The sequence below is a fragment of the Colobus angolensis genome, unplaced genomic scaffold, assembly GCF_000951035.1.
Source record: "Colobus angolensis palliatus isolate OR3802 unplaced genomic scaffold, Cang.pa_1.0 Scaffold196, whole genome shotgun sequence".
NCBI lineage: Eukaryota > Metazoa > Chordata > Mammalia > Primates > Cercopithecidae > Colobus > Colobus angolensis.
This window is the reverse complement of record NW_012115110.1, coordinates 5,111,297-5,137,025: the sequence shown is the minus strand read 5'-3', so window position 1 is coordinate 5,137,025 and position 25,729 is coordinate 5,111,297. Positions and strand designations below refer to the sequence as shown.

Sequence of the window (25,729 nt, the reverse complement as noted above, 5' to 3'; positions counted from 1 at the left end):
CTTATTTGTGAATGTGATCTGATTTGGAAATAATGTCTTTGTGGATATGATTCAGTTAAAGATCTCAAGATAGTCTCATCCTGGACCTAGGGTCGGCCCTAAACCTGAAGACGGGTGTCCTTACAAGAGAAAGGAGGCAGGGATTTGACTCAGAGACACGGCAGGAGGCCATGCACAGGCGTCTAGCAGAGGCCAGGATGAAGTCCCTGCCTGGGTGACTCGGGGAAGGCCGTGCTGCAGAGGAGACAGAGGATTCTGTGTGCAGGAGAGGAACTGGGAGAGCCACGCAACTTCCTCAGCTTTGAGAGCCTCCCATTCCTTGGAATGCCACCCACCTCTCCGATTCTGCCTGGGGCTACTCTACAGGTTTTCAGGGGCCCAGATCCCATGAAGAGAAGCAGAATTTGCTTTTCATTGGCTTTATCAACAATGAATGAGACAGCAGGAAGAGCACGGGTGAATCCTCCAGGACATGCCTGGGACCCCACGACCCTCCCTGCTGGGGCTCGCATCTAGCACAGCCCCGAGGGCAGTTCTGGGCTTTTTCTGGTTCTGAAAACAACCTGAGGAACTGGAGGGCTTCACATCTTTCTACATGGACAGAAGAACCAGTCACTGGGCTGGAGTACAGGGCAATTGGTGACCCTGGACATTCTTAGGTTCTAAGCTCTCCTACAAAACAATAGCTTCATTTTGAGGTCATGCAGACTGTCCCCTGGTTTTATAGGATAAATGTATCCCACCTCAGTGTGCTGCTGTGTAAGCTCTGGTGAGACACCAAGTTTCTTTCTCTTTCAAAAGAGACCCCTGAGTTGGCTAACACATCTATCATAAACTAGACTTTAGTACAGCAAGTAGCACTGTACCTGTTGCACAAGAGACATGTAATGTTTTTGTCAAGGCTACTTAGATACCTAAAGCAGTATTTAGTATACTGATTTGCTCAGAAACCAAACACATCTCCATCATTTCAAAAAAGATGGTCATGGAGCAGGACGAATAACAATCAAAATAGGTTGCAAAATGCAGGTACTATCATTTAATAAACCAATCAGGAAATACAATAACTGAGGCCACGAATGCTTTACTTGTAGCACTTGAAAAATCTTATTTCCAGTATGGGGTGTTTTGTGATATACCTCCCCTCCTTTCGGGGGAGTACTAAAGCACTATGTTACAGACTTCAAAGTTCTTACCCAGAAGACCTGGGACCTTAGTAAATCATTCACTCAATGATTTTGGATTGCAGGTCAGCCTCCTGGCTCACCTTGGTATTTCCCACGGTGTCTTATATAGATTTGGTGATTTATAGCTGGTGTTAAAGAACAGTTATGAAGACTGATAAATCCTTTAGAGGAAGTAATAATTTTTCCAGGCCTCTAGATGTAAATATTACTTTTTGCTACATTAAAGACAAAAATGGAATGACTCCCTATAAGACTGGTATCAAGCCAATTGTGTAAAATTAGTGCTCAATCATAATACTGAACACTTTTGATGATTTAGTTTAATTAGAGGGTAAGGGATCAACTGTCAGCCATTGGACTCAACCATAATCATGTAGTGGTACTGAATGTGGATCATCTCAATGACCAATAACAAAGTTGAGAGAATTTAACTGGATACTAGGTTCTAAAAATTTGCTGCTGTGAAGGAATCTGAGTGATGATTCTAGGAATCTGAGTGATGAAAAAGCATCCCCAGCACGAAATGGAGAAACAGGTGACCCCACAGAGGGGATGGCTGCATTGTTTCCTGAGAAATGATCATCTAGGTGATACCCCTACAAAAGGAAGTGCAATTCTCTCACGTTTAAATTATAGGGTACTAAGGGAGAGCATGCCTGCCATATGAGTGAGAGCAGAAAGATGGCCAGTCATGAGAAAAGAAAAATGGGTCGCAGGAGAAACCAGGGAAAAAGAACTGGACATGGTACAGGTTGTCAAAACTGCAAGCCAAAGAATGCAGAACAGAGAAAACACAAGGTGGCGGGGTGGGAAGAAGGGACCTCAAACAGCTTTGCATCAGGACAGGACAGCTCAGTGCCGGGGAGATGGATGAGGGCTGTATCATGGGCTCCTAGGGAGGAGGCAGCTCACATTGCTTGGGAAGCGAGAGGAAGACAGTTGTCCCGGACTGCTGGCCTGACAGCCAGATCCAGACTCGGTCCAACTGACTATGCAATTCCTAACAGCTTTCTGCTGGGGAGAACTAGAAGTCAACTGGAAGCCAGACCCAAACTCATAAGTATATAGTGTACCTCTTAGACACCGGACAGATTTAATTTAATTGGCATTGCTTCTTCATGGGTTCTTTCCAAATACATAAATCACTGCTGTTTGTTTCATGCCACCCTTCGTAGAACTTAAAACAGACTTTGGATGAGGCAGAGGTGCCTGGCTTCAGATGAGTCTTATGGTCTTTGGGCAACTGTCTTTGCTGGAGGCAGAGGAAGAATAATTGTCTTTAAAAATCTTGCACCCACAGCCTCTACTAGGAGACCAGCAGGGTTGGGGGACCAAAGAAGGAAGAACAGTTTCATTCGCAATGCAAAATAAAACTTTTTTAACAGGGGATCATATTTCTAGGAATGACTGCAAATGGCAGCAAAGGTATTCAGACCCGGTTCAAAGAAGCATGCCACATATTCTGAAACGCAAATGAAAGCCCCAGTCAAGGGGATATTTTTTTTTTTCAAATAGTGTCAGTTCTTGAAGGAACACTTTTGTAGGCTTATAAAACCTACAAAATTTATTTTGAGATTTAACAGGAAACTAACTGATTAAAATTTCACCCATTCATAAAATTCGCCTTTTGTGGAAAAAAAGAAAGATATTTTCCCTTTTGTCTATAAGCATCCACACCTTGTACTAACTAGGTTTGTCTTCAGTGATAACATGATTCTGATTCTTAGACATTTGTTTCCAAGAAGGTTAACTACAACGCACAGCACAGCACTATTAATACAGCACTTTAGAGAAGGTATATATATATATATGTACAGACTTCTTACCTGTCTACCTAGAACAAGCAGTGTGATGAAGAATATGGAGAGAGACACAGAGCCCATGGTCTTCAGGTCTTTCCAAATGCCTGGTCTATTAAAAAACAGACAGACAAACAGATAACAACACAACAAAACAACACGCACGCAGGACTTAGAATTTGAATACCAACAAATGTCAGATTCTCTAGTGCCTGTCTACATCATATACCAGCCAAACACACGTTTCAAATCTCCTCCCAAACCCAGCTTGCATTAAAACAAACCAAAAATCCCTACTTTGAGGGCACAGTAAAATGATACAGATTTCCTACTTTATATCAAGCTATACCAAATATAAAAAGAAGACATAAGAGTATGAACATTTTCTTTATACTTCTGGGATCAATATGGGTAATTGGATCTATGGTTTCTTCAATGTTTTCATTATTACTCTCGGAAAGAGACTGTATGCTTGAAATGAATAATCACATGAGGTATAAACACGAAGTAGGGAACTTAATTTCTGCAAGCTACTCTCACCTCTGAATTATACAGTTTCATATAACTTTCAAGCAGTCATCCAATCTTATTCACTCTTTCATATGATTTTGTATCACAAAGGCATAACAGAGATGAAAATTCTGGGTACACTGCCCAAGTGACCTCAGGTTCAAGTTGATAATAAATGACATCAGTCATTTACACCTGCCAAGATGTCATTGCACTGGGTAGGCTCCCCCAGTCCTCAGTATCACAGTCCAGGCAGTGAGCACCCACACATCCTTCAAATGCTGACATGCGAACATTTCCCATATAGGACTGTAACTAAGACCTGAAAAATAAAAGTGGATTATGCATGGACACCACGTCACATAATCAGCATAGATGGTATCTGATCAACTACAGACAGCAGGTCATCACGTTCCGCTTGTGTGTTGTCCTGGCTTTTTTATTTTTCCAGCTTCTCTGTGGGGGATTCAAGGACACATGAGATAACTAGAAGCTTTGGTGTAGTATTAAAAAGCCCAGGTGGACTTTAAAGCAAGAGAGCCTGGGTTTGAATCCTGAGCTATGGGGCCTCGCACGAACCCCATTCAAACGTCACTTTCCCCATCAGTCAAAGGTGGGTACCAACCCCTATCCTGCAGGCTGTTTTAGCCACTACATTAAATATCTATATACCTGGCACAGAGCCTGACACATAGGAAACTCTTTCCAAATGGTACTTGTGATTTTTAACATTAATTACAGAATGATAAGGAAGGGGAGTGGGGTGGGGCTAAGAAACTAAAGATAAGGAAACACAGACTGGAGAATATTCTTAACAGAATGAAAGACTCAAGTGCAAAGAAAAGGTGGACTCTTGCAGGAATGAGGAAACAGAATTGCCTGGTCCCCGTGGTTTATGGGCTTAGAGGCACAGAGAACTGTCCAATAAGGTTGTGCTTGCATGAGGAGTTCTTTCCTCTCCACTGAACCTGCGGTGGATGGAGGAATCGGAGCTTGTGAAACTTAAGGAGGTCATCATTTCTCTCTGAGAATGGAGGTGGGGAGCAGTGCCGCCTTCCTGTGTCACTGGCATTGATTTTATAAAATGAAATCACTCCTTTCTGAGCCTGTGACTGCGGTGTCCAACAGCACAGCTGAAGTGGCCGATGGGTGCAGATGTTTAAAACCAATTCTCACTCTGACTTTCATGAATTTTAAACTCTTTTTACTCTATATTGACCATGCTCATGCTATATTGAATAGTGAAAGTGGCACCACACAGCTAACATCCTAAGAAGCTAGTGCAGGCTGAGTTTTTAATTTGCATGCTGCTTTGTGAACATCACATTACTTTACAATTCCAAGGGGCCAGAGAAAGCATCTATGACATCCCCTTCTTCCACCCACCACCCCCATAATTCCTAAACTAAAAGTAAATCTCAGGCCAGGGTTTATAAGAGCTTCATCAGTGCAACAAATCAGAATGAAGTCCCCTTTGCATTTCTAACTAAAGGACCAGATGCCCCAAACATACAGAGCCAGCTCAGGCCCCTCTCACTGACAGAGAGACGTAGGTAGGACCCTCTTAGGCAATTCAAGACCTGGCTGGGTTTTCAGTTAATCAGACAGAAAATTCACACAAGCAATCTATTGGAAGAAATTCTGTCTGCGGAGTCCTTATATTAATGCATTTGAATCTTGGTTTATGGGGTAGAAATACCCTGCTCCACCCATCTCCCAGATCTGGAGTCTTCCTGAGGAATAGCAGTGGGTGGAGGGGGAGCTTGGAGGAAGCTAGACCAGCAGAGGCTCTCCCTGCAGGACTGGGGAGTGGATTTGCAAGTGCAGACCTAAATGGATCTCAGGAATCACGAGGCACCAGCAGCCCACAGAACCAACTGGCATACCAGTACACGGCTGCCTTTTTCTCTTCTGAAGTTCTCTGACAACTACTAGGAACTCCATCTGGCTTTTTTGGATTTCACTTGGATTTCTCAAGACTTCTTTCATTCCGTTAGCAAAAGAGAACTGCCAACTCCTACTGAAGGCCTTCTCTCTTGTGTGGGCCACCTGTGGATGGATGCTGTTAGGGTCCCCATGGTTTCAGTGACTTATTTCTCCACTGTAGATCGGTTCCTAGATCTCCTCACGCTTTGTGTGTCCATGGGAAAGGTGGGAAGAAGGAGGGGCATGGAGCATGGTGGGAGACAGGAAGAGGTACAGTAAAATCCCAGGACATCTTTCTGGCAGAGTAGTCAGCTGTGTTGATCTCTGAACTAATTTCCTAGAGTTGCTATAATGAGGTAGCATAAACTAGGTGACTTAAAATAACAGAAATGTATCATCTCAGAGTTCTGGGGGCTAGAAGTCTGACAGTAGGATGTTCTCAGGGCCTTGTCCTTCTGAAACCCTTAGGGAATCCTTCCTTGCCTTGCTCTCACTTCAGGTGGTTTGCTGGCCATCACTTAGCTTTTCTTAGCTTGCCACCACGTGGCTCCAATTCCTGCCTTCATCATCACATGGCATTCCTGCGTGTCTGTCTCTTCACCTGGCCATCTGCTTGGGAGGGCATCACTTACACTGGATTAGGGGTCACCCTCCTTCAGCATGACCTCATCTTAACTAATTCCACTTGCAATGATTCTATTTCCAAATAAGGTCACATTCTGAGACACTGGGGATTGAAGCTTTATATCTTCTTTTGGGGGACACAATTCAGCCCACCAATCAGGTCAGCTGTTTAGAGAAATATGAGCTGCACAGCTAGTTGGGTATGAGCTCTCTCTCTCTCTCCCCAACTCGCTCTCTCTCTCTCCCCTCCCTGTTTCTTCCTCTCTCCTTTATGTTTTAAGGATGAAATCTACTTTGGACTCTCATGTGTTAGGGTGGTGCCATCACTGAGTTATGAAATAGGGAAGATACAGCTAATATAACTGAGAAAGTTTGTAACTCTATGATTTCCAACACAACGACAATGGTAGCCAAAATGTGATAGAACACACTTCCTTTCATATCTAAAAACCAGACACTGGGGACTCAGATGCTCACATGCCACACAGGCATCTGCAGTTGGCCCTCCGCCTGAGGTTGTTAATGGAGTAATCACTTTGCTTGTCAAGTTTCAGGAGTACGAAAGAACAACACACCCCAATATACTGGGTGAGGGAGATGGAGGAATTGCTCAGTGAACCAGCCTCTAGCTTGAAGGCAAACACTTCAGATGGAGTAAAAAAGGACATTTTCATGATTCTTAGGAGGGAAAGCAGTCCAGGCACGTAGACACAAACATTATCTTACCTTCAAAAACTTTACATTTCTGTGGGTGAATATTTTTAAGAATAAAAGTACCCGAAGGAGCCTAATTTCTGTTGTGTTGTTAACAGCGGCTAGCTGAGGTAAAGTCATATCTTCTCAGGTCACTAACTGGGATAAATAAAAAAATCGGTTCACTGATCACTGAGGGCCATGACTCATAAAGACCAGACTAACAAGGAGACAATGACTTCCTTCCCCTTCACCCATACAATATCCTCATGGTCTTCAGCTAATCTAGCTTTTGTCTTTTTTTTCATGCCTCTGGTTAAACCATTACGTTAGAAAATACCTGGCTTTGTCCACAAATGACCCCCAAATTCTCAGGAATCATCAATGTCAAATGAGGCCGAAAGCAAATGTCTTGTCCGAAATGATAATGCCACAAGCACGAGTCTGCTCACTGAGCCTCACTCAGCAAGGGACTGGGACCTCAATCACAGAGCCAGAAGACAACATTGTCCCGCGTAAAACAAGGCAAAACACCCCAGAAAACTAATCTGAGGTTAAGATGCATAAGGTGAAATAAGTCAGTCCCATGCCTTGTCAGAAAATCTTCAACCAACTCTGGCTTGAGAAGCAGCAGGGAATTGCTGAGACACCCTTGGTCTACTTTCATGGTGCCCTCTCCTGCTGTGTTCCTTGCAGATCCTGTGGGTTTCCTCTTTGGACTCTTCTCCCAAGCTTGAGTCAGTGAGGCAGTACCTTCCTCCTGGCCCGTGGCAGGCTGGTAAAGTGTGAGGTCAAAGGCTCAGCCAGGGTTCCCACGCTCTGTATCAAGGGCATTCCATACAAGTGCGTTGTGAAAATGAGTAAGTGAGTGGACAAACAAGTGGTCAAAGGCTCAGCCAGGGTTCCCACGCTCTGTATCAAGGGCATTCCATACAAGTGCGTTGTGAAAATGAGTAAGTGAGTGGACAAACAAGTGGTCAAAGGCTCAGCCAGGGTTCCCACGCTCTGTATCAAGGGCATTCCATACAAGTGCGTTGTGAAAATGAGTAAGTGAGTGGACAAACAAGTGTGTTGGCTTGGAAATGGCTCATCTTCCCTAAGGGGTTTCTGGGCATTCTCCCCTCCCTGGGTTGGACACAGATACACCAGAATGCCACGTGAACTTGCAGTGAAGATGGCCCAACAGTCTCCAGGGACAGATGGCTCAAAGGTTCCCGCTTTTCCACAGTGGCCATAAATGCCAAGCCAGACATGGCGGTGCTGCAGCAGAACCACAGAGTAAGGAATAGGCTCCTGCTTAGAAAAGAGCTCCGGAGGCAGTGGCAGGTCAGAAGAGATGACAGAAGTGTGTGTTAGGGGGGTTGGACTGGGAGTGCTGGCCCTTTGCTGTGGAGACAATCATGTGTCCTGATTCATGCAGTTGTGGTTTCCTTTTGTGGAGAAGAGTGATTTTAAGTCGGAAGCCACTGCTGCCTCAGCGCGATCTGATGTGGTCGGGCTGGCCGTGGCTTTAGCATCACATGGAAGAACTGATGATGAGAAGCATCGCCCATTCTATGGAGTCTATGCCACAGGCCCTGTGAATCCCTCCCCCCATTCTAAAATCAAATAGAACAAAACAAAAGAGCCTAAATATCGAGTTTCTTCCTGCAGATGAGTCCAAACCGCAGGACATTTTCTGTTTTTGGTCAGAGAGAGAAGTAGTTCACTAATGGTTGCTCCTTATAGAAGGGAAAGAAGCTTGTTAGACCCTGCATAACCCTAGGACAACTTGCTTTGTTGTTAAAGTGGTGCCGCTGGGATGGCTCCCCTCCCTGCTGGCCCGAGAGTGGGTATCAGGCACAGAAAAGCATGCTGTGCTCCTCGCTTTCCGAAATCGCACAGGGTGCAGGACACAGGCAGAGTGGGGAAAGCTGAGATGGTAAATCTGAAAGGAGTCGAAAATCTTTTCAATATTAACCATATTATGGCTTGGAATGCAAATTTGTAATATATCCTTCTTTTAAAGAAAAGACATGAAAACAATTTCAGGTGCTTGGGAATATCCACAGACCATCTGCCCCAGAGCGAGGTCTGCAGCTCTTTCTGACCTTTTCTGTGAGGGATGGGTTTTCTTGTTCTTCCCAAAGACTTTCCCTCAGTTCATCATCAATCAATCCCTCAGTAGGACATTGTCAAAATACATCACAATATCCCAAATTCCAGCCATTGGGACTTCCTAGACACTGGAAAATCAGGGAAAGCAGAAAAATGCCACAAGGAAGGTGCTTAGTTCATGCATCTCAATGACAGGTGCAAGTCCGGGCATCCCCAGTGCTCTTCCTGATAGGAAGGCTGGGAAGGTAAACTTTTGCAGACATTTCAGTCAGTTGCCATCTACAGCTTCTGGATAAGGCTAAGCACTGTCTATCACTGCTGCTTAAACTCCGTATTTATGTGCTTTCCAGAAAGTATTTATTTCACTGGGCTAAAGTTGCAGCACAGAACTAATTGGTCTTTGGGGATCCTTGTTAGTTAGCTGCTCTGTTCAAGCTCTCTATGTCCCATGTGTCTCTAGAATTAAAGGTACATTTCTAGCCACCGGGTGAGTTAATATAATGGCTTGGTCCAAGCGAAATAACACTGATCCCTTGAGACTTTTCAGTTCAGCAAGAAAAAAAACAACTCAGGAAAAATCCGATAACTTCTTACAGACTCAGTAGCAAGCCTTTGTCATGGGAAGGATGAGTGTCTTCGAGACAAAAACAGCTTCCAGCAACATCCATTGTTATTAATATCACTATCACCTTGAAGAGCAGCTGGTGTCTCAACAGCTCTGGCTAAGGGCTTTGGGAGACAGTGTCACAGATAGGAACCACAACCATTATTGATCCATTCACAGACAGTACTGAGGACTGCTATGAACACCAAAGAACAGAAAGCATCTGAGACCCTCCTGGGCTACCTTCAGCAGGAGGCGACTTCTCTGAATCACGCCCCAGCAGGTCACGTTAAATACAGGGACACTCCTGGCCTCCTTCCTAATGGATTTTCAATGGCACACTCTCTCTGAGTGGTCTTTCTTTCCCCCTGAAAAGTCTACTCGTCACACTCTTGAATGTGTAAGAATGTCTTAGATACCATTTTCTTAATTATTCATCGATACGAAGTTTTTCTAGCGCATCCCTCTCCTTTTTCCTCTGCCAACTCCATTGGTTTGTAACATCTTGTTGGCCCGTCCGCAAGCAATGTCAAGTTGGTTCTGAAAAGGCCCTGCCACAGGAGCCACGATGAAGTCACATGCAGGACAAAGTGTAGAGGAAGATGGCCGGCACTGCCTTTAAACAGAGATGCCCTCCCTGAACTTTCCTTTGAAATATAAAGATATAAACACAACCTGAAGTGGATACTAAAAGACACATCCTCAGTGATCCGGAGATATACTCTGTCTTCAGGGAAGCAGGTGAGGCGAGAGATTTCAGGAAGCCGGTGTCAGGCTCTTCCCATTGTTCGAGAGCACGACCTGCTTTTGTTCATTCATTCAACAGATTTTTGTTGAGTACTAGAGGCAAGGCACTGTTATAAACCATGGTATTTGGTTCAGATCTTCTCTTCTGCATGATTCAGGAGAGTGTGTTAAAGTCCTCAGCCCATACGTGTATATCAGAAAAGGGGCTAACAGGCAACAGAAGCCATGTCCCCTTCACCCAGGATGGGTACCTTCCACCTTTCCTGGGTGAAACAGGCAGAGGAGCTGCTTGGTCCTCCGGCACACTGAGGGGTGAAAGCCAGAAGCTTGAGGGAGGTCTATGTATTAGTCGGGGTTTTCCAGAGGGATAGAACCAATAGGATGTATGTATATATAGAAGGGAGTTTATTCCCGAGAATTGGCTCACCGGATTGCAAGGTAAAGCCCCATGACAGGCCATCTGCAAAGCAGAGAAAGAGAGATCCTGGGAGAGGCTCAGTCCAAGTCCCAAAGCCTCAAAACCAGGGAAACCAACAGTGCAGCCTTCTGTACTGAGAACCCTGGAGATGCTGCTGTACAAGTCCCAGAGTCCAAAAGCCAAAGAACCTGGAGTTTGATGTTCAAGGGCACGAAGCATCTAGCACAGGAGAAAGATGGAAATCAGAAGACCCAGCAAGCCAGCTTATCCCACCTTCTTTCGCCTGCTTTGTTCTGGCTGTGCTGGCAGCCGATTGGGTGGTACCCACCACACTGAGGGTGGGTCTTCCTCTCCCAGTCCACCAACTCAAATGTCAGTCTCCTCTGGCAACACCCTTGCACACACACCCAGAAACAATACTTTATCAGCCATCTAGGCATCCTTCAATCCAATCAAGTTGACACCTAACATGAACCATCACAGTGTCATTGCAGCACTCAAGGCCAATGAGGAGCAGGTCTAGGGGCCTTGGTGGACAGCAAGGACACTGACTTGCCATAGTCAAGCAAGGGTCCCAGAAAGAAGACCAGAGCAGCAGAGAGAAGGCAAGAATGTGGTGCCCAGAGACAGGTCACCAAAGGGATGGGACCGAATGCTGTGCCTTCAATGGCACAGACGGACTCAATCAGAAAAGATGGTGCTGCCTGGTCATCCTGTGAGCCAGCTCCCGCCTTCAGGGACACCTGTGGCTTTGGGATTAAGTGTTGTTCACTCTCAAGGCACCATACTACAGAGTTTTGTTTTTTTTTTTTAAAGGATCTCACTTTCATATTGGGAAGTGTGTGTCAGCATCAATAAGCAAGGCAAAGGATGAGAAAACTGATGTCAATTATTTGATGGGGAAAAGTTCTTGGATCTCAGAAAAGAGAAGGAAAACATTGACATTGGTTGGTTTTACCTCTGGCACAAGTCACAGGGTTATGTAAAACAGGCAATGAGGCTGGAGAAATTGGGGGGCTTCTAAACTCCCACTTTAAGAGTGGGAGTTAGTTTTAAGTGCACATCATAGAATATTCATTGATTTTGAGGTATTATGCTTTTCTGCTATTACATCAGTAAGACTCATCTTTCCATAGAACATGCTTCTGAGAATATTGTGCAGCCTGTTCAGGGATCAGTTCAAGAAGTGCCAGAACTTCTGATCAAAATTAGGAAGCGGGAAAAAATAATGAGTAAGACCTACTATTTCATAGCACAACAAGGCGACTACAGTCAACAATAACTTAATTGTACATTTGAAAATAACCAAGGCCGGGTGCGGTGGCTCATGCCTGTGATCCCAACACTTTGGGAGGCTGAGGTGGGTAGATCACTTGAGGCCAGGAGTTTGAAACTAGCCTGGCCAACATGATGAAACCCTGTCTCTACTAAAAAAATATATATGTAAAAAAGTAGCCGGGCATGGTGGCAGGCACCTGTAATCCCAGCTACTAGAGAGGCTAAGGCAGGATAATGGCTTGAACCCAGGAGGCAGAGGTTGCAGTGAGCCGAGATTGTGCCACTGCACTCCAGTCTGAGCGACAGAGCAAAATTCTGCCTCAGATAAATAAATAAGTAAAAAGTGTAACTGGATTATTTGAAACACAAAGGATAAATGCTTGAGGGGATGGATATCTTATTCTCCATGATGCGATTATTTCACATTGCAAGATGTATGAAAACATCTCATGTACCTCATAAATATGTACACCTGTTATGTAACCACAAAGTTTTTTAAAAAACAGGAAGTGAGAGACAGGCGCATGCTCCCAAGAAGAGTGCTAGCTTTACTGATGGAAGTGAAGGCAAGTCGCCGAAGTTTCTCAAGTCAGTCTCCCTAGCTTCAAGGTCATTGCAAAGACAAACCGAGCTGCAAGCACAAAAGAGCTTTAATACAGTGAATGTGATCTAAAGGTAAAACTCCTTTTCTTCAACCTGATAACTACTCTCCTGCTGCGGAGGTTCTACTCAGAGATTGCCTGTTTCCTCAAGCACTTCACTGAGGTCCCCAGAAGCAATTCTCTCCACACCAGGAGCTTGGTAATCTGATTTCTTCTTTTGCTTCGGATGTGTAAAATATTCAGGTGATTTAAATTTAATAAAGGGAAACTTAGTAGGGTTATCAGCTGCGTATGAAAATCAATAATGCTACATTTATTTAGGAATACAACACAGGCTTTCTGGATACAGCAGAGCAATAGTAAAGCATGTTTAGTTGGCAATTTTGAGAATTTATTGGAAAATTAACTTCCATTCTCATTTTGGCTAAGGAATCATAAATATAATTATGCATTTTTGCAACTCCACTGCCTTAAGCTCGATTGAAGATAGTAGAGTTTCATTGTGTGGAGGATGACAAAAATTAAATTAGGTGAAAAGAATGGGTTGCATCTTCTGCAAAGGTTCTTATTGCTAAGAAGTGTCTACACAGTGTGATGACTGCCATTCCTAACACCAGGTCTCCAGTGGAGAAATAGGTGGCCATGTACTATCAACACAAAACAACTTTCTGGAGTAATAAATCAGTGCAAATATTTAAGGCATTTATATTATTTTAAAATAAATATAGAAATAGGATGGAGGACAGTGCAAAGTCCTTCTGGTGGGTTCAGAAATAAACCTAACGCTTGTTATAAAATGTTTTGTTTTGAGATGTGATGTGGAGAGTATCATAACGATTAAAACAATGTTTTTCAAACAAATGTTCATTATAAGCTTCCATATATATTCATATACGGAAGTAATTCGGTAACAGGAAACAGGTTAGAAACCTGAGTGAGTGCACCTGGTAGAATCATTCTTGCTGCATCTAGCCTTACCGTTGAAAGGCCTAAAGCAATCACATATTTTCTTGGAAGTCAATTTCTCCATAGAACAAAGAATTTTCAGGATTGATAGTTCCTCTTCCCCACAACAGTATTTTAGAAAATCTCTAGTGAGAAATATAACACTGTAAATTGTGAATACAGCTACTTATTTTTCAATATCTTGCTTTGAACTGAGGGCCTTTTCGCCTTCCTGAGGACACTTGGCAATTTCTAGAGACATTTCCAGTTGTCATGACTTGGGGCATTGGAGATTGTGACTGGCATTCAGTGGGTAGAGGCCAGAGATGTCACTAAACACCCTACTTACTACGCACAGGACAACTCCCCCCACAGAGAATTCTTTAGTCCAAAATATCAATAGTGCTGAGGTGGACAATCTTAGATTACTTTTATCAACATAGTACAGGTGATAACACAGGTCCTCTCTCGAAACCACTTCACATCTTCTATGTGTGTTTGAGAATACATAATCAGATGTAATCTACAACAAAAACACATATCATCTTTCTGAGGCATCACTTCAAAGAAGTTTTCTCAGAATGATTCATCAATGACAATGACATTGCTAACTTGCATTTACTCAATACACACTCAACGCTATCCACATGCTAGGAAAGAACTAAAGTAAGAGAAGGAAGAGACAGCAGCTCACCTCTCAAACAAGACCTGGCTGTAGTCGCCCAGGACGTGGGCGTGGGTGTGGAGCAGGATGGTGTTGTAACCCACCAACGCCACCATCATGATCAACATCTTCAGCTCGTAGTTCACCCGCAGGAACACGGAACAGGATATCAGTCCCAGAATACAGCTGTAGATAAAGTACTGAAACAGGGAAGGACAACAGACAAATCCTTAGGATCTCTTCTAAGAAATGCTGAAACAATTGCAATCAGGGGCCACTGCCAATCTCATTTGGTCAATATATAAGCCGGCTTTGAAAACAGAGGCCTGTTTCTTATCTTTCATCCGGGGTAAATGCCTGGATACATTAAATGCAGAAAAAAAAAATCATCCAAAGCTTTTGACCCAACCTTCCATGATAAATAAAAATAAGTATGTATACTGCCACTTTTTAGGAATAAAATTGTAAAAAAAAACCAAAAGGAAGACACATCATCATAAGCCAATGTTATTTATTTCTTGAAAATGAAAACATTGTGGCCTCCTATACATTCCTTAAATGTAAGTTAAAGTCTGTAGAATCTTTTTTGGCCTTTCAATTCTTTAACTCATTAAGATAATAGAAATCATTATAGACAACTGTTAAAAGCATAAGAAGCCCAGACATTTTATGAAAAGAGAAATTGTGTGTCAGAGGGGCCTATTTAAAACAGAAGGATTTAAATCAAAAGCCTTGACCAGGGGGAGTCATGAATCCCCCGGGGGTTCCACAGGCACCAGAAGAAAGTGGAAGAATGAGTGGGAGCCAGCGAGCTGGTATCGTCCATCTTAGGGCAGAGCAAGCTGCAGGCAGGCCTGCCCCAGGTGAACCATTTCCTCACCATTTACCACTGCAGGCACCGTTCAGATAGGCTTTGGATAGCTCTGAATTCAACTCTTCACTAGCTCATTAGCTCACTTATCTGCAGCCAGTGACCTAACTTGCTTGTATCACAGTGTCTGCATGACACTGTAAAATGAGGGTAATCATATTCTCCTTGTAGGTCATTGAAAACAACAGAGATAAAAGAGTAATGCACAGAGCCCAGAGTCCTGCACGCCAGGAGGGACTCGCTGCAGGGAAACAGGTGCCATCTTCAGAAAGGCTTTATTTGCTACATCATGGGGTTTCTGTGAGCAAGGTTTGTGTTACTATCTCAGCATGCCTAGAACAGAGACAACACTCAAAAAAAAAAAAAATAAGACTTTTAATAACACATAGATCTTATTGACTTTTTTAAACCTTGCCTTTTAAAATAGCCCAGCTTTTAAATTACTCGATTTTAATTTCATCATATTGAGTAAGCCAGGTAAGAGCTGCTTACTTTTGTCATTGGAGCTCTGCCTTTGATTTCCCCAGCTAAAGCCATCTACATTAAGCTATGTGGAAGGCTACTGATATTAACTCAACAGTCCTGTTCCTGTGGAAGAAAGGAAAGTTGGAAATACCAGCTTGCAGTGATCATATGGCAGGTTTTCTCTTTGTAAGAGGCACACTTGGGTGAAGGCAGCCAAGCAGGAATGAGTAGAAATCCCATTAGTAAGGACTTCGACCTGGCACTGTGGCTTCAAAAGGAAGACCAATACCTCACACTGGATTACACACCAACTAGGTCACTCTTCAGAGAGTTAACGTCTTTCTTTGCATGGGAATGTGAAGGCCACTCTTCATTTCAGGTGGCAGCATTTTAAGGAACACTGAGTGTGGTAAGCACAGTTTCTTAGCTGCAACTGCCTGATGTCAGGTCTCCACTCTTCTGCCTCTCATGGCTTCCCACCACAGAGAACAGGAAAAGGAAAAGAAGAGACCATGTGGGTTAAAGTAGTAAAATGATAGAATCAACAGAGCTGTGAACAGGTGGACAGGCAGTAGAGAGGGAAGAGAGGTGTAGCATGCCCTCTGAAAGGAGACCTTATTTCTACAGAGTTCTGCCCTTGTCACCTTAGAGAAGTTACTAAGTATCTACTTTAGGGCAGGTCTGAGGAGTCTGATACAAGGTACATTAATGCTCTTTGTTGCTTAGAACAAGACCACTGGAAGTACAGCAGTGAGTTCTGCAAGACAGGTACAGAATGTGGATAGAAACTTGGCAGAGTAAGCTTGTTTCTGATGAATATAATGAAATATGAGCTTGCATTCCATATGGCTTCCTTTTTAGTTCATTTTGCTGTTAATTCACCATTACATTTTTCAAAAGCATTAGTCTGTCATAGATTAGAAATTAAAAACACAAAACAAAGCAAAATGAAAAAAGGGCCTTCACAAAGAATTTGAGAAGCCCTCATTAATAACCTAGTAGCCCTTTAATCAATAGTCTTGAGTGTTTTAAAACTGCTCCTTAAAACCAGGGAAATTGCCCCAGGAACTGGCAGGGGCAAGGCTCTTATTCAGGGATCCTGTCCCATCCGATTCCCCAAAGCAGCTGACCTTTACAAGGCAATCCTGTGTCCTCCACGAGTCACTCAAAGTAAAGATGATGATAAAACCCATCTTGGAGAAGTCTCATGAAGATTGAGGAACAAAAGAGTTTAGAACAGCCTAGTCCATGAGAAGCTTGGAAATTCTGCTATTATTACTACACACTAAAGTCTTTTGTAAGTTTTGGTTTTGGAAAGAGCTCTGTTTCTATAATTATGCTTGAAAACCACTGTTATAATGAAAATTATCAACCAGTTCAACTTAATCGAATGAGAGAACAGAATAAGGAACCACTTATAAGAGGGTGTGTATGTATCAATGGGTATACGTGGATTGTTTGGTGTGTGGGGATCTGGGGCAAAATTTTCAAGGTTCTCACAGTTTGAACCTTTGAACTATGTATCAACACCTATAAAATATGCTAAGGTTCCACATTTCAAAATTCATTCTTAGGCTTTACATTTTTTATTTTCACATTTCAGGACCATCTACTAAAATATGTATGTTAATGGGAAGTATACTTTTAGTCCATTTCTGTAAAATGGCCTTCCAGAATGCTTGGAGGCTGTGCAAGAGGTGATCTGGCATAAAAAGGTAGGTTGGGAACCTGCGAATAGCCATCCAGGGACGTGTGGGAGGGAACAGTGCAAGACGCCAGGCTGGGAGCCTGTCCTGGCTCCACGGTTTAGCCGACCAGGGAAGGCTCCAGATGGTCAGCGGTTCTGGCAGTAGGGTTCTGAACCGACTTCTACTGGAGTGTACTTACTGGTAACCTGACTGCTAGTAATGTTTACCAGTTTCAACATAATCATTGAAACCAACTTGTATTTTACAGTAAGGTAACAGCCACCGCTATCGGGAGTAATTTATTAACACTAAAGTATCTGGGTCTTAGCTTCTTCACCTGCAAAACAAGAACCCCAATAATACCTACTTCACCAGGGTCATTTTTGGATGAAATGACGTAATGCATACCAAGTGCCTGCTGTGGTACAAACAACTTACACTGGCAAAGATCCTTTATGGTTAATTTTGGTATTTTAAAAGGCCTATATTTTCCTGCTACAGAAACAATAAGCCAGATGTTAAAGACTGGGAAATATACAAAAGGATGTATATAAAAATAAGGGTCTCTGATCATCCCCAACATCCACTTTAGCCACTGTTCATTATTTGTATATGTGTTTCCAGTCTTTTTCTTTCTACTTATTATTGGCAGTATTATTTTAAAAAATTAACATCATATTGTTTTATATTTTTTAAAACCATACTTTTCAATGAATAATTTATTATGAATATGCATTTATACGTCATTAATTTTTTTTTGCAATGTCTTATATGGTGGTTAAGTATAACCTTATCCTGTGTTACAATAAAATATATTTTAAAATTTGCATTTTCAAATTTTTAGGTTGTTTTCTTTCTTTTGCTTTCTTTTTGTTGATGTTATATAAACACATGCACGAACATGTTTTTGGTAAACCTTTTCATTTTTAAAATTAATTTTCAAAATTAGTATTACAGGGTAAAAAGTATGTCTGTCTTGTGCTTTTTGATAATTATTGAAATTACCACTTAGAAGAGTTATATCACTTTATATCAGCACCAGCAGTGAACTGGGCATGCTTCTCAGCTTGCTGGGCAACTTCAGGCATCACGTAACATGGGGTTTGAGAGAAATGACGCCTGTGTGGCACACACCCACAAAATGGCCTTTCTGCTGTTCCCTGGGATCCTTTAGGGAGGAAGCCAGGATGTCTCCAGGCTCCTTGGGGACTGCTAAACCCGTGAGTTCACAATGCGGTTTCTGTGTAGCCAGTCCATGCAGACCTGGGGCTTCCCTGGCAACGCTGGCCAGGATCTTCAAGGCCTCATTATTGGAAAGATAGTAGACGTTTACTAAATCCCACCTAGATTTTAGAGAACCTATTGTGTGCTTTTTCAGAATCTTTTTAAGATTGAGTAAATGTTGCCTTTCCCCACTTTAAGTTTTTAAGAATTTTCTTTGACTGCAAATAAGATATTATATAGATTTACCTAAATGAAATTCATAATGATTTCCTTATTCTTTTAGTGATGCCAAATGTGGCGAGTTGTTTGGCTCAAACATAGTGGAAGGAGAGATTTAAAAAAATATTACAGCTATACATTTTTTTTTCCTGTCAAAAAACATCTTCATGTTAAAATTTTAAACTTAAAGTGCCACGTGAATGCGAAAGGGGGACTGCTTGGTCGGTGCACTCTCTTCCCAGCATCCAGCCTGTGGATCATACGGATGCCAACACCATTGGATCAAGGAGGAAGAGGCAGGCCACACCATTAATTTAAATATTTCTCTAAAAAAGAGAGCTCGAAATGGCCCACAAATGGCCCACAGTGAGACTACATTCAACAGACTCTCACGATGACTCCAGCTTTTCACTTTTAACATAACTAAATAGAGAAGTCAATACCTAGTCCTCACTGGAGTTTATGATAACACCTCATTTGAAGGGCAGGATCTCCTGGGTAAGGGATGAACCTATACCACCCCCTCTTCCCAAGCCCATGGGGACACTGCTTTTGCACCCTGGCCATCTTGCCCAGGACGTAGTCAAGGCCTCAGAAGCCTTCAGGAAAGAACACCAGAAGCCACTTCTATCTGTGCATGGAGCTGTGAGCTTCCCAAGAAGTGAAATGATGGGAAGGGAAAAAAGAACAGAGCAAAATATCAAGGAAGAAAATCAGAGAAGGAGGAATGGGAAAATAAATCCGCTTTATTGCCATAGCTAATGGAGTTAAAAATTTTGGTAGGGAATTTTGAAAGCATACATATTAAATTATCAATTTCAGTCCCCAAAATAGGTCACTTAGCATTTTCAAAACCAATTATTTGAGACAGAAACTAAACAAGCATAATCTGCACTACTTCCAGATAATTATTCGGAAAGTGAAAAGGAGAGTATCAACACTTTTTTTTTCACAAACGATGTATGGAAGAACAAAGTTGTTAAGCAGTAAATAACTGACTTAACTCTCCACTTGGAAGACTAATGTGTTAATATGTTTTGAAGTTTCAACCTAGGTCCTTTGTGATACTGGTTAAGATGAGTCGGTTAGCAAGAATTACTGGGGAACAGAATCACTGGGCAACGTATGCTGCCAAAGAAGAGGGAAGAAAACGAGATGTGGGTAGTTTTATCACAGCTTTACGGGGGATAATATTAATTCACTGGAGCAATTGGCAATGTCTCTAAGTGAGAAACCCAGAAACATGGTGCCTTATAATTGAATGCCATATGGTAGGAAATATGCTAGAAGTGCTGTAGTGGTTAAGAGAAGAAGGCAAACATTACCGGTGAAAGCATCACAATAACATTGTAAGTTTTTCAGATGTAAGTTTAGCCAGTCCCCAAGGGCCCAGACTTCTAGTAGAGGCTGACATTTGTAAATTCAGGACCACTCAGGGATTGATACCAGAGAGGAAATGCAAAGTCTAGAACACATCTGAAACTTAAAAAGGATATATGTTAATCCAGACTACTAGCATACAGAAGAGCCACCAATGCAGTCATAATTGCAATGTTCTTACCGGGAGGAAAAATAAATTTTGTGCACGCAGAATCGCCGCCTGATTATTTGAGGCTGAAAAGCTTGTGTTTGTTGTATTGGCAGTTGGAGGGATTGTTTCCTCTGAGTCACTCAGGAAAAACTGCAAAGAGAAGGTTTGTTTTCAATGAATTAGTGCAAATTAGATGAAATAACTAGCAGGTGGGTACTAACTTTATGAATTCTGTGTTCCTTATGCACAGTAAACAGGATTGCTCATGTGGACTTGGGAATTTCTATTGAATAAGTAATTACGATTTATTGTTCTATACATTCAATAGAGAATTCCAGAACTTCAAAATTCACATTAAAGAAATTAGAGGCACCTCTATCAAACAGTAAATTAAAAGTACACAAAGCTCTGGGCAGAGGGAGTGGTTAGAATTACATTTGAAACCGATATCGCCTTTGAAGCCGGTATCACCATGTATACATTCAACTCTCTACCATCAAATCGGAGCCTTCACAATGTTTTTTTCCCCTAGTACCTTTGCCATCTTGGCTCAAACATTAAATGAGTCAATACAGTCCTATGAATTTTTGATGTTTAGAATGAAAATTAATTTTATGGGCAAAATGCAATCACCAGCCTCGACATTTGTATCTATTATTTGTGAGTGCTTGGCAACTCAGATCGTAAGGGGTGAAAAATTTAAAAGGATGGATGTTCTCAGGACTGCTGGAAAGGGGATTTTAACTAAAAAACAGAAAGGTAATGCTGAGAAAATAATTAGCTCTTATGTAATAGTCACCAATATAAGCATCAGAAGGACAGCATCAACCTGTTAGCAAGGCAGGAGAAATTTGTTTCTCTCTCTCTCTCATCCTCTCTCACTCGCTCGCTCTCTGTCCTACAGAAGCTGCACCCAGACTAAATACCCAAGGATCAGCCACTTTTCTGTCATGTGGCTAAGGGTCAGAGGAATGTTCTGGAAATAAACCAGAGAATCATGACTTCAGCCCATTTCTTTTACTGAAAGAAATTAATCTCATCTATACACCTATTGAACAACTTGCGTTTTCTGCATAGGGTTAACCAGACATATGCAAGGTTTAAAAAGTGAAACTTCCTTAGAGTTTCTACGGTTGCTTTTGTTTGTTTCTATTGAGTTATTTCCCTGGACTGCATAGTTCTTGTCAAATACCTAAACTAATTTATTTCCATAGATAAGAAGACATTTATTTAGTCTACTCTTGGGAACATTCCTCTCATAGTCTATAGAGATATGAGATATAGTATTTCTGCCCATTATATCATTTGATTAAATTTGGCAAAATGCTGATTTAAGCATCAAAGAAATATAGTAGATTTCTTTATGTATGATGAAAGAACTTGTAAAAATTGTCACATCCCTGGATGAACTACAAATGTGCTAATATTTTGGAAAAAATTATATCAGGGATTAGAAAAAAAAAAAGAATGGAATAATTGCTTGGCAAACATCAGGCTCCAAAAGGGTACAGATTTAGATTTAGATCTGATAGACCAAAAATCCAATTGATTTAAATATTAAAAAAATCAACAAACGGCAAAGAAAAGGAGACTGTTTAGCCTGGTGGGTTACTAGTCTTAAGTGCCAAGGATCTTAAAATAATTAACAAAAACTTCTTGATTATATCACCATATAGGCAAAAAACTAGGTAAAATGAAGTGTTGCATTCTTGACATACAATAAATGAGTAGTTTACTTTGTGAAAAATGTGTCTTGCAAGGAGGTTTTCCAATAAATATGATGGTTGAACTTGAAGAACAAGAGACAACTCCAATCACTACACGTTTCCTAATCCACTTCTGCTACGTCTTTCTAGTAGTTATTAATATCAACTCCCCGTAAATTCAAGAAACTCTTCATTCTGTCTAAAATCATACTACAATTTTGACTCAACTTCCTTTCCTTTGTCTTCTTTGCATTTTAAAGTAACAAACTCATATCATTCCCTAATTGTAGCCAAACACTCAAGAGAGTTACCAATCACTTGCCCACATTCCTTCCAGGTAAAACTACCCCAACTTTCTCCACTGAAAATATTTTTAGCATGATAACGATTTAGGGAGCTCTTCTCCGGACCCGATTTAATTTTCTACATCCTTTGTCATAATTGGGACAATGATGTCATCATTCTCAACAAAACTTCCTAAATAAAATGCTAAGGAACACTGCGTATTTTTAGTTTACTTGCAAATTTTACATTTCTCAGGCAATTTAAAACGTATCAGAATTACATTTTTCGAATCACATTAAACTGTGAACAGGTGCTTTAGTATTGTTTTATGCCTGATGACATCATTGTGTTTGTCATTTGGTTGGAATTACAAGTCTACCTGACTAGACTACTAGTTAACTATGGCTAACTCCTTGCCTGGGTGGCTCACAGATTTATATACTCTTTACTTATAATAAATTTCTTGGAAATTTCTCAGAAGAAATTGCAAAATGCTGTGAGGAATCAAGTGATGACATTCTCAAAACGTCAGGAATAAAATGGCAGCACATTCAGCCGCTCATATGAGAGTCTCAACAGCCAGCTGGAGACTAAGACGGAAAAAACACTACATATGAAACAAACATGGACCACCCATTGTTTTCCTCCACTTTTTACTGAGGTGTTGGTATCACATGGGTAAACATCGAGTGTTTCAGATATCCCGTTAAAATCACACAATTCACTGGAAATAAAACTGACTTGGACATTTTGGCATTCAATACCAATGAGTAATGAGACTTAAAAAGCCAGTTCTCTGAACACACTGTTCCCGTTGACCCTGGCTCTTGTAAGGGTCATTAAAATGCAGGCTGGGAATAATGATTAGTGACTGGAAATTGACGTGGAGCCTCGAGATGAACCGGCCCATCCACGCAGTCAACAGCAGAGGCAGGTCAGGGCAGCCTCAAGCCGTCACACGTTACTCCTAACGCATCTCTCCCCTTTGAGGTACAGAGTCACGGCAGACGATGACAGAGAGGCAGTTAACAAGGGCTGCTTGCCACTGGCTGGAAAAACGCAGGGTAAACCGAGGCTCACCTGCTGCAAAGGGACTGGGGCATCCAGAAGAAAAGGAACACCCGAGGGCACAATGCCAGGGGCAAGGAGCCAGACACAGAGGGACAGATATTGTGTGACTCCACTCACACGGGGTCCCTGGAAGAGGCAAATTCATAGAAATAGGAAGCAGCACAATGGGGACCTGGCGCTGGGGAGAGGGAGGATGGGGAGTGAGTGTTTCATGGAGACAGAGTTGCTGTTTGGGAAAATGAAAACCACTCTGGAGATAGATGGTGGTGATGGTCGCACAACTCTGCAAATGTACTTAATGTTCCTAAATTGTATGTGTAAAAATTGTTCAATAATGTATCTCATGTTATATATATTATACACAATTAAAAAATACATTAGAAACAGAAAAAAACAAAGAAAGAAAATGAAACACTCTTCCTCTGCCTCAAAGGGAAAATTTAAACAAATCACAGGTGCTATACATGAGGACATGAATGAGGCTAGGACTTTCAACAGATGAAGTTTTCTGAGAGCAAATTAAATGTTCTTTCCAGTGACTTAAAGCATATGCGCTCCCACAGCCCCCCACCTCCGCCAACACAAAGAACTGTTATTCTTGCTGAAATGTGAGTCCGATGCCTGGATTAGTCTCAGTGGGTTAACAACAGCTAAGAAATAGAAATACGACTTGAGGATGGGGCTCCCTCAGTCTGGAAAACGTGTTCAGAAAAAAAAAATGCTGAGAAAAAATATGAAAAGCTATACTCCTTTAACTAGAGACTGCTCCCGGATGGACAGGTTAAAATGGGACTAGGTAAAAAGAGGCAGAAACAATCCTGGGACCATTGAACTGCATGTAAGTAAAGACTGAGTTTCACTCACATCCTTCAGCAGGTGTCCCCTTCCTGACCTGAGTGACAGGAGCCCGCTTCCCTTGCACTGCCCTGCACAGGTGCCCCCTCCTAACCTGCCTGCCTGCTTGGACAGTCTGAGTGCTGCATCAGCACCACCTCATGAGGTATGTGGCCCTGGGCACTGCATCCGCCTCACACAGAGTTCAGGAGCCCGGGGCATCTGCAGATCCTCAGGTGTGGCCAGAGGCAGAGCTCCATGGACAAGTCCTGCCTCTTCTGTGATTAATAAGACATTATACACGAGGCTCTACAGCTAGGTCATGTTATTTCCTTTCTGTATCCGACGTCAACTTTCCTACAGTTTTATGTTTTTTCTTTGACATAAGTACAAGAGGAGCACCTGCGTGGAAAAGAACCACTAAATTCATGGCACCAGGTATCAATACAAATGGTATTTTTCTGCACACTTGGAGGAATTCAGTGCCTGAGCTGTTCTGATTTCTTCTCCCCCTGCATCGATAGACAGGAAAAGGTGGGAGAAGGTAATTTAGCTTATTTCCTGCTTCTACTACTACAGAAGACAGCTTGGTATGTGGAAAATCTGCAGAAGGCACATTAAAAGTATTAAAAAGTGTGATTAATGATTTTTGAGAAAGAAATAAATCTCAAGGGCCATCCATCATACTTTTAATGTGTCTTCTGTGGAGGAAGGAAAACAACATTGGAAGACATATTTCTGTTACCAAAGGCAGTTGTTCTCTCTCTAAAGGATCGTAGCTACTGTTGAAAGAATGTCTCCTTCTAAATGATCAGCTTGTCAAACATTTATAGACAGTGACTGAACTGTCAATCATGACTAATTATGCTATGCAAAATAGAGTTAGCTTCCAAACCAGATTTGTTTCTCATTTATATCGTCTTTAAGAATTATGTGATAAATCCTGGGTTTATAAGGTCAAACTAGATGTTACAAAAGGAAATGGTTTCTTATTTAAAGGGCTGTATGCTTACCTATTCACTCACTCATTCTTTCATTTAATAACTAATAAATGGAAGGCACTTTCCTAGGACATGTGAAAAAAAAACAAAGATTTCCACAAAGTTCATTCTAGTATTATTCATAACACCCAAGATATGGAAACAATCTGTCTATTGATGGATGATTAGATAAAAAAATTTGGGGCTGGGCATGGTGACTCACACCTGTAATACCAGCACTTTGGGAGGCCGAGGCAGCAGATCACGAGGTCAGGAGTTCAAGACCAGCCTGGCCAACATGGTGAAACCCCGTCTCTACTAAAAATACAAAAATTAACTGGACGTAGTGGTGGGCGCCTGAAATCCCAGCTACTCGGGGGGCTGAGGCAGGAGAATCATTTGAACCTGGGAGGTGGAGGTTGCAGTGAGCTGAGATCATCCCATCGCATTCCAGCCTGGGTGACAGTGTGAGACTCCATCTCAGAAAGAAAGAAAAAAAAAAAGAACAGAATAGAAAAGAAATTTTGATACACACACATACACAATGGAAAATTATTTAGCCTTAAAAATGAGAAAAATTGGCCGGGCGCAGTGGCTCAAGCCTGTAATCCCAGCACTTTGGGAGGCCAAGACGGGCGGATCACGAGGTCAGGAGATCGAGACCATAGCCTGGCCAAGATGGTAAAACCCCATCTCTATTAAAAATACAAAAATTGGCGGGGCGCGGTGGCTCAAGCCTGTAATCCCAGCACTTTGGGAGG

General features: G+C 42.0%; 1 protein-coding gene across 1 annotated transcript in view; it reads right to left on the bottom strand.

The window, feature by feature from the left end:
* Nucleotides 1-25,729, bottom strand: part of ADCY2 (adenylate cyclase 2 (brain)) — a 420,021-nt gene that overhangs the window by 46,987 nt on the left and 347,305 nt on the right. Inside the window, exons 16-18 of the mRNA XM_011940963.1 lie at nucleotides 20,123-20,242; nucleotides 14,125-14,294; nucleotides 3,014-3,098 (exon numbers count right to left, since the gene is read on the bottom strand). Of these exons, the coding sequence (XP_011796353.1) occupies nucleotides 3,014-3,098; nucleotides 14,125-14,294; nucleotides 20,123-20,242 (375 nt within the window). The remainder of the gene's footprint in view (nucleotides 1-3,013; nucleotides 3,099-14,124; nucleotides 14,295-20,122; nucleotides 20,243-25,729) is intronic.